This window comes from Meriones unguiculatus, chromosome 14 (assembly GCF_030254825.1).
Source record: "Meriones unguiculatus strain TT.TT164.6M chromosome 14, Bangor_MerUng_6.1, whole genome shotgun sequence".
Lineage (NCBI taxonomy): Eukaryota > Metazoa > Chordata > Mammalia > Rodentia > Muridae > Meriones > Meriones unguiculatus.
In genome coordinates, this window is record NC_083361.1 from 75,964,295 (window position 1) to 75,978,229 (window position 13,935).

Sequence of the window (13,935 nt, forward strand, 5' to 3'; positions counted from 1 at the left end):
ATGAATGGAGTCACATTTGAATTACAGATTTAGGGTTACAAGTATTGGGTTTAAGTATTCTAAACCCCATTTTATAAGTGAGCTCAGATTCAATTCAGTTTATCTTTCTGTGAATTCCTTGTGAGTCATTCCAGGCCAAGAAAGAGCACCCAGTTTTCTCTTGAGTTTTCCTGTCTTTGTTTATATAGAAAAATCAAAATAGGCCTATAGTTTGATACTTGCGTGCTATTCAGTGTTTTGAGTGAGTGGAAAATCAAACTGTAAGGATATAAGGGAGTGTGTTTATTTATTATTTATTTTATTTGTATGTATGTATGTGTTTATATGTATGTATCTGCTTTTGTTTTTGAGCAGTCCCACAATAGTTTGTACCCATGTTTGACCTTGAACTTCTTGCTTCTTGATTACAGGCAATGGCACTGAGCCCAGATTTTCCCTAAGAACTTTAGGTACAAAGCTGTTAATGTCTTAAACATTTATTCTCATAAACTAGGGATTGAACCCAGGATCACCTTCATACTCAATAAATTTTCTGTCCCCAAGCTATACTCTTCATTCAACCCACCTTTAAAGTTAACTTGCAGATTTTGAGACAAAGTTCAACTAAGTGTCCCAGGCTGACCTGGAAATTAGTATCCTTATGTGTCTCTCTGGTTTACAAACTATCCTACTGTTGGAGCCTAGCTCTCTGAACCTGGTGCTATTTTTTTCTTCTAACCTGCAGTTTTTTCTTTGGTGCAAAACTAGAATAATGAGGCAACCATTTTTATTTTAAGATGTTTAACTTGTCAGCTTCTTGAAGTACAGTTCAAAGTATATTTTAAAGTATTTCTTTGTCTTTTGTTAATTTGTGATTTCACCATTCCATCTCCATTGAACGCTCTATAACCAAGACAGGAAAGAAACCAGGCAAATCCACTCTGAAGCAAAGAGTGTTCTGGAAATATATGATTTTTTTTTTCATTTTAGCATGTATTTTTAATTAAAATTATGTATGTGTGCATTGGGAATAGAGGTATGTGCTGGGCCAGGTGTATGGATGTCAGAGGATAACCTGTGAGCAGCCTTGTGGCGTTGGTTCTGGGGCTTAAACATGGTTTTTCAGGCTTGGCAGCAGTGTTTTGCAAGATCGATTAGAAAGGGCGAGGCATTTCAGTTAAGAGTTACCATCATCAACTACTTATAAATTGTAATATTTTTATTCATATGGTGCTATTTGCAGAATTTCTTTTTCTGTCGATGAATAAAAGAGACTTTTTTGGAGAAGTAAGGCAGTGTCTTTAGTTGTGAAATAAATCACTTTGATTTGAACTGACTCGGTTATACTAACTCTGTAGCACTGGGACTTATTTGGAAAAACAGGTCAAGGTATTTTCTGTTGTAATTTTGTTTGTTACACATTTTTGTAATGATGTGTTTGTGATAGTCAATTGTTATTTTTTTAAACCAGTTTGTAAATTTGATTTTGCGATGAGTTCTGGCAAGCTGAGTTTTTAAAAATTCTTTTTCCTGTAGTATATTTACTTTACTTTTATATTTTGTGTGTGTTCCTTGGAGGCTTTACGCTAGGTTCTTTAGTTTATTCAAAAAAATGATAAGTAAAAGAGGGTCAGAACATTCTCAGGTGACTTCTTCAGACCTAAAATCCTGCTATGTCTTAACCCCCTAGAGTGTCTTTGCACCTCCACCCCTTTTCTTCTTCCTGCCTTCCTTGAGTAATAATGTGGACAGCGTGCCCTGTCTTGTCCTTCTTTATTTCCCTCCTTCATCTGACTACTTTCCCACCAGTTCAGGCTATGTCTGTGCTTTTTGTTAGGGATGAGAAAAAAATAAATGGGAACAGGTGCTAATGGCCACTGGGTCTCCCAGGCCCTGGAGTAGTGCCAGACCACTCTGGACTGTGGTGTCACCTATTTCAGGGGAAGGGTGCTAAGAAACTTAGTGAGAGACAGATACTGAGTTTTGTTCTTTTCACTGGTGGCCTCAAGCATTTAATATTACTAGTGTACACAGAAGACATATCAGTACCTGTTTTACCACTGTATAAGACTAGCAGGCGTTGGGGTAAGAAAGGACTTTTTCCCCAAGGTTAGATTAACCCCTTTGAACATTATTTTTAAATTGTAGGGCTCCTGGCAGTGTGCTCATGTATTGAGAATGGTAGTGTCTTTTTTTTTGTATTCTTCAGGGACATTTTCTTCTGGTGCTGTCAGCTCTTCAAACTGTTGACCTCATAAAAACATGATTTAAGAAGACACTTTAGTGTGAATGTCGTTTAGATATGGTACACATTTTAACTTGTAATGAAAAAGAAAATTTGTTTATAAGTGAATAGAAGAAAGTATGAATGTTTACCCCTTGTAGCTCAGTGATTAATATGAGTATTTGAAATAATTTCCTTCTGAATAGTCATCCATTTAGAGGCTCAAGGCGGAAAGCTGGGGCATCTTTCCAGTTACGTTTCACTTTACTCTGACCTTGGAGTGGCAGGTATTACAGTCTCGAGGCAGGACAGACATGTTGCCCTGCCTTCCCATCTGTAGCTGCATGTGCAAATCCATTTTTCTTCCTACCATCTCTTCTTATTGTCTTTGAACATATTATTTCTAAAACAGTACATAGATTGGGAAGATCTTGATGACCAGAAAAACAAAAGATGATTTTCAATTTTATAAGTTGGTTATAATGCCCTAAATGGCCAGTTGCTTATACCGGTGAGGTAATACTTCCTGAAACTCATTGGCTAATCATTCTTTATGGTGCCTTTCTTCAAAACAAAACGGAAGCGAAGAAGCAAACATAAAAGCAAAACTTAAAAAGAAATGAAATAGCTGGTCAGCGATGGTACACGCCTTTAGTCCTAGCACTTGGGAGACAGGCAGGTGGGTCTCTTTTCAGTTTGAGGCCAGCCTGTTCTACAAAGCAAGTTCCAGGACAGCCAGGGCGACAGAGAGAAACCCTGTCTCCAAAAACAAAAGAGAAAGAGAGATGAAAAACTAGCAAAGAGAATTTTTTGTGACTTCAATTTTTTTATATGACTGTTGGAAATATGAATTGAAATTGTTTTACTTAACCAATTTTAATACTTAGCATCTCCTAAAAATAGTTCTTTAAATAATGGCCCTGTGATTGCAAGCTCTGTGATCCCTATAGTGAGGGAGAAACAGAATAAAAGTATTTTCCAAACTAAAAGTAACTCATGTTGGGTTTAAAATACTTCCTAAGTCAGCTTGATGAAGCGCTTGCATGAGCACACAGTGACATCTTAACTGTTCAGGAAAACTGTCTTTGGGAGTTGGTGCAATGGTCAACTTCATCTTCAAATTAAAAGAAGTGACAAAAATCTAATATATTAAGACTGGAAACAAAGCAGAGACTTTGCCTTGTTTCCCTCTTTCAGAACTTTCTCTGATTAGTTCCCATAGTGTGTGCACCCAGCTCCAGGGTGTCCAGATAGAAAAGCAGGAGGTAAGCCCTGTTTGTCTAAAAAGAGAGATACCTTAGGGCAGCAGGACTTTATGCCCTGTGGGAAAACAGCAGGAAGGGATATTGCATTTGGAAATGTGGGATCTGAGCGGAGGTCATTTTGCACAACTGTGGACAGATGTTTGGATTCAAGAAATCAACTTCACTTTTTTTTTCTTTAAATCACATGATTATGCATCCTTTCTCCTGTACTCCCTTTCTCCTCCCTAACACTAAAAGTCTTGTTGGCTGTAGGTTAGTTTATATCAGTTTTTATGGATAAAAGACTTTCATTTCATGTTTCAAAGGCACACATTTGTTTCCTGGAAAACATGTCATTGGCTGTCTTTTAACTTGACATGCAATAACATTTTTTAAAATTCCATTTTCTACAAAGGCTACCTTTATATTTATTAAAGGTGACAAAACACCTCTTCCTTCATTACACTTTCTGCTCTCATGTTCTGTCATTCTGAGATCTTTTTCTCCCCTGTCTCTGTCTTCTTTCCCCCAGCTGTCGGCAGCATCCAGCCCCTCCAGGCACAGTCCTCACAGAGCTGCAGGAAAGGACCCCTTTGCAGAGCTCTCTCTGGAGGACTTCTTATAAGTCACTTAGGTATTGCTTCGTGTGGGGGAGATGGGGACGTGGATACTTAAGCAAAGATTGCCAGCACTGAACGCCATGCACCCTTCTCCTTTGTTTATTAAAGGAGTCTGCGTTCCCTCTGTGCCTTAGCTGCCTCCTCTTCTTCTGGTCTTTATGTAAAGAATTAAAATAGTTCAAGCTAGGACAAAAGAAGAAACCACCTTTGGAACATAGCTTTAACATAATTAAAATGTGTGAGATCAGGAACCAACCATCTTAACGCAAAAGCATCCACTGCTCCCAGCTGCTGGGTGTAATCAAATATCACCCTGAAAAATGAGGGGCTTGGTCATTCTTAAAAGAATTGTGGAGAATGCCCCACATTCACAGAGTGTAATACGTCTTGGTTAGGAGTAGCTTTAGTTTTAGTATAACAGCTGTGGCTCATGATAAAAATTTGTTGATGTAATTTCTTTAAAGAGTTGCATTTTATGTATTCCCTTTGTTTAAGATAATAGCTTAAAAATAGCATTTTGGTTTTTTGGTTTGGTTTCGTTTTTGGCTTTTGGTTTTTTGAGACAGGGTTTCTGTCGTGGAACTCACTCTGTAGACCAGGCTGGCCTCAAACTCACAGAGATTCTCCTTCCACTGCCTACCAGCTACAGCTTGTTTATAATTAAGGACAAATGAATACCTTGGTCTTTGACTAAAAGGATCTCTTTTTATGATCCACACCCGTTTTATCTTGTGAAAGACAGTTTAATTTATTACTCTTAAAGCTCCAGCCCCAGTTTACAGTTAGCATCGAGGACTTTGGCAGTTTGCACTCTTATTTGACAAGCACGTCCACCTCAGTTTTAGCTGTGTATAGGCAGTTGAAGAGAAGTGAGGAGGTTTTTGAGTGAGCAATGACTCCTGACTGAAGAGTGTTCTTTTATAAATACTACAGATTTTTAATCATTAGTAAAGAATAGAATCAATGCAACATTATTTTTATTCTTTAATTATATGTGTTTTGGAAATACTTGACACTTTGCAGAAGAGTTATATGGTACATTTGTGCTTATGGATAAATGTTTTTAACTTAAGGAAAAGGAGTTTATTGGTCTTCTCCCCTTGCTTCCACTACTTCCTGCTTTTTACTAATTAGGAAGATAATTAATACCTAGACTATGCTTCACTGATTGAGTTCTGGCACATTAGAAGCTGATGATGCTTTATTTTTTTATTTATATTTTTTGCCAGCAGGGTCTATGATAAGCCATATTAAGAGTATTTCTAGGCTGGTTGAATGGTGAAGATACACAGTGTTTTTACTGTGAGAATATGTCCTATACTGCAGTGAGTTAACTAACTTATACCATAACTTTCTTTTTCCAGATACAGTTTATGTAACAAAATGGAAGAGAATGGAATTATTTCAGAACATAAATGTGCAGGTGGCAACTCCTTACTTCCAGCAAAATTCAAACTGCTGTCTCTGAAACTCTTCCTCCATTAGAGCGCTCCAGTAACCCATGAAGGCCCACGGCGGGGATGGGACTAGTTTATAGGAGAGCGTTGTCAATACCATTTATAAAGCCAAGAATTGCCATGATTTAAGACTAAGATCTGTCTTTTTGGTGACTAACACTTCAGTTCTTTCAACTCCTATTAATACCCATAATCTGTAACCTACCAAGAAAAGCCCGTACTTGGAAAGTGTGGAGTTTGTGTTTGGAAAAGCTGCCTGGAGAGAAGAGTTGTGTCCTTTACCCGTACATAATTGAACAGGACTCATTTGGGGATCAAAATCATAATTTCTAATTATGCATTATATTTCTTTTCTCCAGTCCTCACAAATACAGAAACCATAATTGAAGTTAACTTTTCTTTTTTTTGAAAAAAAAAAAAAAATTATATTCAGTTTGCAGTAGACATTCCTTAAGTATTTGTATTTATTTATGATTATCAATTTTACATAACATTAATATTATATCAAACCTCCTTAAGAAAATGAGTATGGATGTTCACAGTATGTTTGATTTTTATCCACAAGAATGAATCTGATTCAGAATGCTTTTCAGCTGACATACAGAGCACTAAATATTTTAAGGCAAATCCATAGGTCTGAATCTGTTAAGAATTCTCAGTCTATGGGATTTAGGGAAGCATTATACATGCATTAATCTTTATAGTCAATTCTGTGCCTAGGATTTTGCAAGGGAACAGTTCACTGACTAGGAAAAGCACTACATTTAAAATTCAGCATTAGTGCATCGGGAAGGATCTTTACTGCTTTGTGCTTGGCATGTCATTATTTTCCATTTGACATTAGGGCCTTTCCAATTGAATGTGAGGAATTGCTTTCACTACAAGACTTTCCTTCTTTTCAGTAAAACTTTAGGAGATGTTATGGGGAAAGGGAGGGGGATAGAAATCCTTGAACTTTTTATTTGGCGTGTGCCATGTTATGATCATGTACCTTTTAAATAAGGGGAGATAGTATCTTTAAAGTCAATGTCTAGCCAAGAGTTTAGTTAATGAAGAATTAAACTGCACTGTTGATCGGTGCTTTCTGTAAATACATCTTAACGCTTGGGTTGAGAGGGGCCTTAAGAAGGACAGTTCATTGTAGGAAAGCAATTCTGTACATGAGTTAAGCATACTTGTTGCATTGTCTCTGCAGATTCTATTTTTGTTTACAATATTAAAATGTATGTTAGCAAATGGGTGGATTTTCAAATAAAATGCAGCTTCCACAAAACATGTTATGGTATTCTGGTTTGAGGTGCATTTTCCTTTTTCCTTTCATTTTTTTATTATCAATATCATCAGTTTTTTGCTAATAAAATTATACCCAGGAGGTTATATCTGCTGGTTTAATAAAATGTAAAATTTGTTTTTATTTAAACATTCAAAAAGAATCATGTTTGAATTCTTGTTACCATCTGGACTCACTTAGAAACTGAACTACTTATTACAGTTATTCACTTTTCCTTTCTGACTGGATGCCTTCAGTCAGGTAAGTTAAGGAAGAGAGTACTCTTTAATGCCTGAGATTATGTACGCTAAAGAATATTTGTATCATATAGCATAGTGAATAATAACCAGGAGTCAGTACATCAAAGAGACCAGAAGCTTTGTACTACTAAATGTTTGCTTTGGTTGGAAAAAATCACACAGTCCTTAGCCAGTGTGTTTTGTTAATATGACTAACTGATTTTCAAATTTCACTGTTAATTAAAATGTTTGCATATAAACTGAGAAATTGTATTTTAAGTTAGAGTCCTTAAAATAGTAAATTTTTACTTATCTCTTGGTATTTTGAGTGACTATTTTAAGTTCTGTGATAATTCTTTCATGGCATTATTTTGGTAGTATGCTTCTGCATGTGAAATGCTTTATAACCACCTCCATTTTATTGTTTAAATACTTCTGGACTCTGAAGGAATAACTCACATCCAGTCTGTATTATGGATAGGAAACAACAGGATTTTGTCCATGGTGTAAAAGCAGAAGGTGGAAGAGGCAGAAAATTAGTGGCATGGTCATTGAGTTGCTGTCGTTCATTCAAAATTGAAATGGGAATCACATCCCTGCGGTCTGGACTATTGTCCCCTCTTGACTCCCAGATGATCTGTGAAGCACATTTCCTGCTTTCTTTCCTGATGTCCTGAAGTTGGTAGCAGTTGTGAAGGGCAGCTACATCCCTTCCAAATCCCTCTCTAAAACAGCTTGTGCTTTTGATTGTGTGAAAGACATGGTTTACCACTGACTGAGAGTTTGTATCTAGGTCTTGTGTTATTGATAATTTTCCCTCTTCTTCACAGACCATAGCTATGGTTTTCAGTTCTGTATGAAACTGAACATTGTCAAAAATGATGTAAATGTCTCCTTATAGGGCATTTCTTTTTTTTATTTTTTATATATAGTTAGTTATTTTGCCTGCAAATATATATGTGTATCGTGCATGCATGATGCCCACAGAAGCCAAAAGAGGACATCAGTTCCACAGGAAATGGAATTACAGGTGGTTGTGAGCCACCATGTTGGGTGCAAAGAATCATAAATGGGTGTCCAGATCATCTGGAAGAGCAGCCAGTTCTCTCAATCTTCCTTCATAGGGCATTTCTTTGGGGACAGATATGGCAATCTTGAGAAAAGAAAGTAAGCTGACTATAGGCAAATAGAGAAAAGTGCAGTTAGAATGTTTTAGGGAAGCTATTTTCTGTTAAACTCAGATTAAAAAATGTTTTCTAGCTACTGTATATAGTTTTATTAAGTTTTTGTGCTGGACACCAAATCCAGACATGCACTCTTTGTCTGAGTTGCATCCCAACCACAAGAGCTCACGGTGAAGTTGGTTTTAAAATAATTCTCAGATTTACCTTGGGAACCAACTGTGGCCACCTCTGTTCAAGTACCCTGCCTAACTTCCTTCAAACTGGAACACTTGGTGGTCGTTCTGTGCTCCATTTATCTGGACTTAAGGGTGTCTGTTCAGAAAGTTCATTTCTTCCTTTTAAGAATATCACATGGGAGCACCAAGCACAACACACTGGTACTGCTGGGTAGTGAAATGCAGCTCTGATAATTTTGGTCATGAACTGCAAATCCCTTAATTCCATTCAATCACTGAAGAGTGGTTTCAGCAACTGAAAGAAGCTGCAGTAGAATGGAATAGATTGGAGGGTTCCCAAGAAGCAACCTTCTCTGAGGTAGCAGCAAGAACTTCACAGCTTTCTTACACAGGCTCCCCACAGCTCCTCCTACCTTTTTGGATGAGCATCAGCAATTGTTGACATAGGTTTTAAGATTACTAATTCTCCTTTTAGAAATTTACTCAAAGAGAGGCTTGAGAGGGCACTCAGCGGTTAAGAACACTGGCTGCTCTTCCCAGAGGACCCAGGTTCAATTCCCAGCATCCACATAGAAGCTCAAAACTAGCCCTACTTCCAGAGAATCTGGCACCCTCAAACACACATACACGCAGGCAAAACACGTAAAAATAAATTTAAAAAGAAAAAAAATGTACTCAATATGGTCTGCAGGTAGTAATTGGGGTAGAGAGCTTGAATTACATTGTGTAGTACATTAGTATTGTAGTTTAGAGAATGGGATGGTAGGAAGATACATAGTGCTTCCAGAAGCTTTCCTGAAAGACTGCATGTACAGTACAGCTCTGTGTGTTGTGTTAAGTGTGTCAGCATACACAGACTACAGCAGAAACTTGTGGTAGGCCATACGACCCACTTTAAATCACCAACCAAAGGGAAGAAAATACTTTCCACCTCAAAGAGGTGTGTCTAGTCTTGTGTTTTCACTAGACACAAGAACACTCTGCCAGCATCCTTCAACAAGCAAGATCATCTGTCATTAAGCCAACAGAGAAGCAGGCCTTTCACCCATCCATCCACTTTTTTTTTTTTTTTTCCTTCAGGCCTTTTAAAACATATTTTCCCCCCTCACAAAATATATCTTTATTATGGTTTCCCCTCTACTTTCAGTTCCTCCCCATCTCCCATCCCAACTGATCTATTCCTTTTCCTTTCTCATTAGAAAACAACCGGGCTTCTAAGAGATAATAGTATAATAATGATAAACCAAAATTAACATCAGAATTGGGCAGAACAAACAGAGGAAAAGAGCCCAAGAAAAGGCACAAGTAAAAGATCCATTTGTTTGCACACACCAGTAATCCACAACAAAAATTTATAAACTGGAAGTGACTATATATGCAGAGGACTTGTAGAGTAAAAAGAAAACATTGTGAGACAAGGAACCCCCAAGGATGGCATTGGGTTTGTCTTTTGGGCATGCAGCCTGTTCTTAAAGAGTTTGTCCCTAGTGAGACTCCCTTGCAGTCAGTTGTAGAAAGGAACCCATAGTCTTAGCCACATCCTTGTTTGGGGGTTCCCATGGGAACCATTTGGTCAAAAACTTGGTTAGATGTAATCCAGTCCTAGTACTGGAAGGTTCATTGGTGATAAGAGATGGCCAGTTGGGGCTCTGTCTCCATTATTTGGTGATTTCATTTAGATCACCTTCGTATATGTATATATTTTTAGGAAGCTTCTTTATTAGGTTTCTGTGTCCTTCAAATGGCCCTTAATTTTAGCTGTCTCTCCCATATTTCTCATACCCCCCTCCCTTTCTCCCCTCTCCACTTGATCCTCCTGTACCATCCCTCCCCATCCATCAATAGCTATTCTATTTCCTTTTCCTAGGGAGATGTATCTGCCCCTTAGTCCCCTACTCTACCTAATCTCTGTGGTTCTGAGTTTGGATTACCTTACTCAAGATGATTTTTTTTTCTTCTAGTTCTATCCATTTACCTGAAAATTTATTTAATTTTAATTAATTACAATTTATTCACTTTGTATCCCCGCTGTAGCCCCTTTCCTTGTCTTCTCCCAGTCCCACCCACCTTCCCTCTTCTTCCCCTATGCCCTTTCCCTAGCCCACTGATAGGGGAGGATCTCCTCCCCTTTTATCTGACCCTAGCTTATCAGGTCTCATCAAAGGCTGGCTGTATCGTTTTCCTCTGTGGTCTGGCAAGGCTGCACCCCCTACTCCCAGAGGGAGGTGATCAAAGAGCAGGCCACTGAGTTCATGTCAGAGACAGCTCTTCCTCCCCTTACTAGGGAACCACTTGGAAACTGAGCTGCTGATGGCACAATGGGCTTCCTCTGAGCCGGGGTTTAGGTCCACTCCATGCATGGTCCTTGGTTCGAGTATCAGGTCTCTGCAGGCTACATTGGCCCAAGTGTTTTTGGCTTTGTTCTCCTTGTGGAGTTCCTGTCCCCTCCAGGTCTATCTCCCTCTTCTTCCGTAAGGTTTCTAGCACTCTGCCCAAAGTTTGTCTATGTGTTTCAGTATCTCCTTCAGTACGCTGGTGGGTAGAGTCTTTCAGAGTCCCCTGTGGGAGGCTCCTGTCCTGTTCCTTGTCTTCTACTTCTGAAGTCACCCTACATCTGACAGAGGACAAAATCCAAAATATATAAAGAATTGAACTTTAACACCAACAATCCAAATAACCTAAATAAAAAATGGGGTACAGAGCTAAACAGAATTCTCAGCAGAGGAATATCGAATGGCAGAGAAAAGAAATGCTCAACGTCCTTTGTCATTTAGGAAATGCAAATCAAAATGATCCTGAGCTTCCACCTTAACACCTATCTTGAATGGCTAAATTCATTGTTTTTAAACAGCTGAGGATAATCCATTGTGTAAATACCTCATTTTCTTTATCCAGTCTTTTGTGGAGGGACATCTAGATTGTTTCCCATTTATGGCTATCATAAATAGAGCAGCAATGAACATGGTTGAGAAAGTGTCTCTGTGGTAGGATAAAGTGCCTTGAGGTAGATCAATTCCCATCTGAAGAACCACCACACTGAATACCATAGTGGCTGTACAGGTTTGCATTCCCACCAGCAATGGATGATGGTTCCCTTAACTCCACATCCTCACCAGCATGAGCTGTCACTTGTTTTATTGATCTTAGCCATTCTGATGGGTGTAAGATGACCTCCCCAAGTAGTTTTGATTTGCATTTTCCTGATGGGTAAAGATGTTGAATGTCTTTAAATGTTCCTCAGTTATTTGAGTTTGCACTCTTGAGAATTCTCTGTTTAGATCTGTACCCCATTTTTTTTAATTGAGTTGTTTTTTTACTATCTAGTTTTTTGAGTTATTTTTATATTTTGGATATTTGCCTCAAACTTTTTTTTTTCAAATGCGAGGTTAGAATACTTGTTTCAAGGTGCCAGGGAGATGAGTCAGCAGTTAAGAGCACACACTGCTCTGCAGGAGACTGGAGTCAGGAGTCAGTTTGATTCCAGGCACCCTTGTTGGAATCTCATAACTGACTTAACTACATTTCCAGAGGGATCTGATGCCTTCTTCTGTCCCCCACGGGCACTTGCGTTTATGTATACATACCTACAATGGACAAACACATAATTCAAAAACCTTTTTAATTAAGTTTTCTTCATACAATGTATTTTGATCCATGTTTTTCTCTTCCCCTCAACACCTCCAAAATCTTTCACACTTCCCTGAGCCACCCAAGTTTATTTTCTCTCTCAAAAAAAACGAAGAACACAAAGTATTTTTATTCGAGCAAAAAAACATTAAGTATTCTTGATTGATAATTTCTTACCTTTCAAACCAAACCAAACCAGTAGCTCCCTAGGGAAGGAGGGATGACGCACTGTGTGGATGCAGGTGCTTCCCATGGATCCTGTGACCTCACTGGACTTCTCCAGTGTGTCTGCGCCAGATATTGTTCACTAAATGTTCAATCTTTACCACGATTGGAAATTGTAACCTTTCTCGGGTCTCAGTCCTTGGGTCTTCTGTTCAGGTTAACCCATTGCCTGTCTTTTGAAATAGTTCTGGGATTATTAGTTTTGTTGTGTTTCTGTTTTTCCTGTTAAACTATGTTATTCCTGAGAGGAAGCTCTTCGCTGGAAAGCTGTTTCAGAAACTGATTTAAAAATGTGTTGCCTTGTTTGGCATTGCTTTGCAAATCTAAAGTCCAAAATATGGGAAAGATGATACGATATTCGTGGTGGCTTAAATTACCAAAGGAACAGTGTGGCAGCAGTATGAGGAAAATGCAAACCAAGGACAGGTTCCATTGAACCACCTCTATCAGTCCTGAGGGTAGATAGAACTCAGGAATGAGTCATCTGGACTGAAGGAAAGCCAGGGGAAAGGCATCAAGGACTTAACTGAAGCAGAGAATATTTTTTTAGGATATTTCACGAGTGAAATATAGACCCCACACTGTCTGTTCAGAGACAGAAGTCATAGTACCCAGGTTTGAGAAAGGAAAAAGAAGAGGTACATTTGGCTGGGAAAACAGGGAGGTCATGGACTACCAGCAAAGAGTGTACAGGCTGGCCAAAGAAGTTTAAATGAAGTAAATCCACTCGTTTGTTCACCTTTTAAGCATACCAGAAGCCTTCCATGTGCCAGGAGAGAGTTGTAAGTATGAGTTAAAGTTGGCAGTATACCACAGAGATGAGTGTGTGAGAAGTCACTCCGTGCCGCTACCAGCTGAGCATGGTGGTTTTTGGATGGGGTGAAATAAGGCGGGCAGAGCTGTGCCCCCACACATACACAAGCAGAAGGCGGCAAACATCTGAAGGAATTTGTGTTTGGCTCATCAGACAAGCAGCAAGGTTACCAGTAAGACCAGATCTCCAGAAGCTAGAGGAGTTTGGTGGATGCTGAGGTCTGAGTGGACCAGGACTTAAGCTGGCTGAGACTTGGAGTTCTTCCTGAGCTGAAAAAACTAACGTGCTGGAAATTACTGTAAAAATGTTAAAGGATTGGTTGCTGTGGTGAAAGACGAGAGAAAAGGAGAAATGGATAAGCCAGTTAGAAGACAGTTGGATTAGTGTAAAGCATGAACAAATTAGGTTCAACCTGGTCCAAAGGCAAGAAGCTACAAAATCTATGGAGATGGGGATGGATGCTGAGTTTTGCCTGAGGAGGAGATGGGAAAAATGGAAGGAGAGCAAATAGAATCTGGAAGATGAACCTATAGGACTGTTTGGAGAGATCCTTGTCTCATGGAGAACATTTAATCTCTTAAGAGAACCAATTTCTTGATGAGCCATTCAAGTAGAACGGTAATGGTGGACCTTGGTTTCTTAATCTGTACAGTATAACAATGCCTTCCTCATAGGAGTGTTGTATTTAATGAGTTAATAAGTCAAAGTGTTTATAATAGCCTGGCACACGATAGAGCTTCAATATAGAGCTTGTTTACAGGGATGCTGCACAGCATGGGGGCTAGAATCAATCTGGAAGCAAACTGCCTAGTTTTTCCAACTAGCTTGGCTGCTTTAGGCAAGTTGCAAAGCTTGACCTCAGCCTGTTTTTTTTTC

At 38.8% G+C, this 13,935-nt stretch overlaps 1 protein-coding gene across 23 annotated transcripts in view; it reads left to right on the plus strand.

Annotated features, from left to right (window-relative positions):
- Positions 1-13,935, plus strand: part of Picalm (phosphatidylinositol binding clathrin assembly protein) — a 130,439-nt gene that overhangs the window by 81,559 nt on the left and 34,945 nt on the right. For 11 of the 23 annotated variants that reach the window (XM_021644047.2, XM_021644048.2, XM_021644046.2 and 8 more), the window contains 2 exons: positions 3,980-4,081; positions 5,432-6,797. The exons of 2 other annotated variants lie outside the window; for them this stretch is intronic. In XM_021644047.2, the coding sequence (XP_021499722.1) occupies positions 3,980-4,072 (93 nt within the window). In that variant the 3' untranslated portion in view covers positions 4,073-4,081; positions 5,432-6,797. Of the gene's footprint in view, positions 1-3,979; positions 4,082-5,431; positions 6,798-13,935 lie in introns of those variants that run through there. 10 more of the 23 variants (XM_021644054.2, XM_021644055.2, XM_021644056.2 and 7 more) reach the window with 1 other exon arrangement.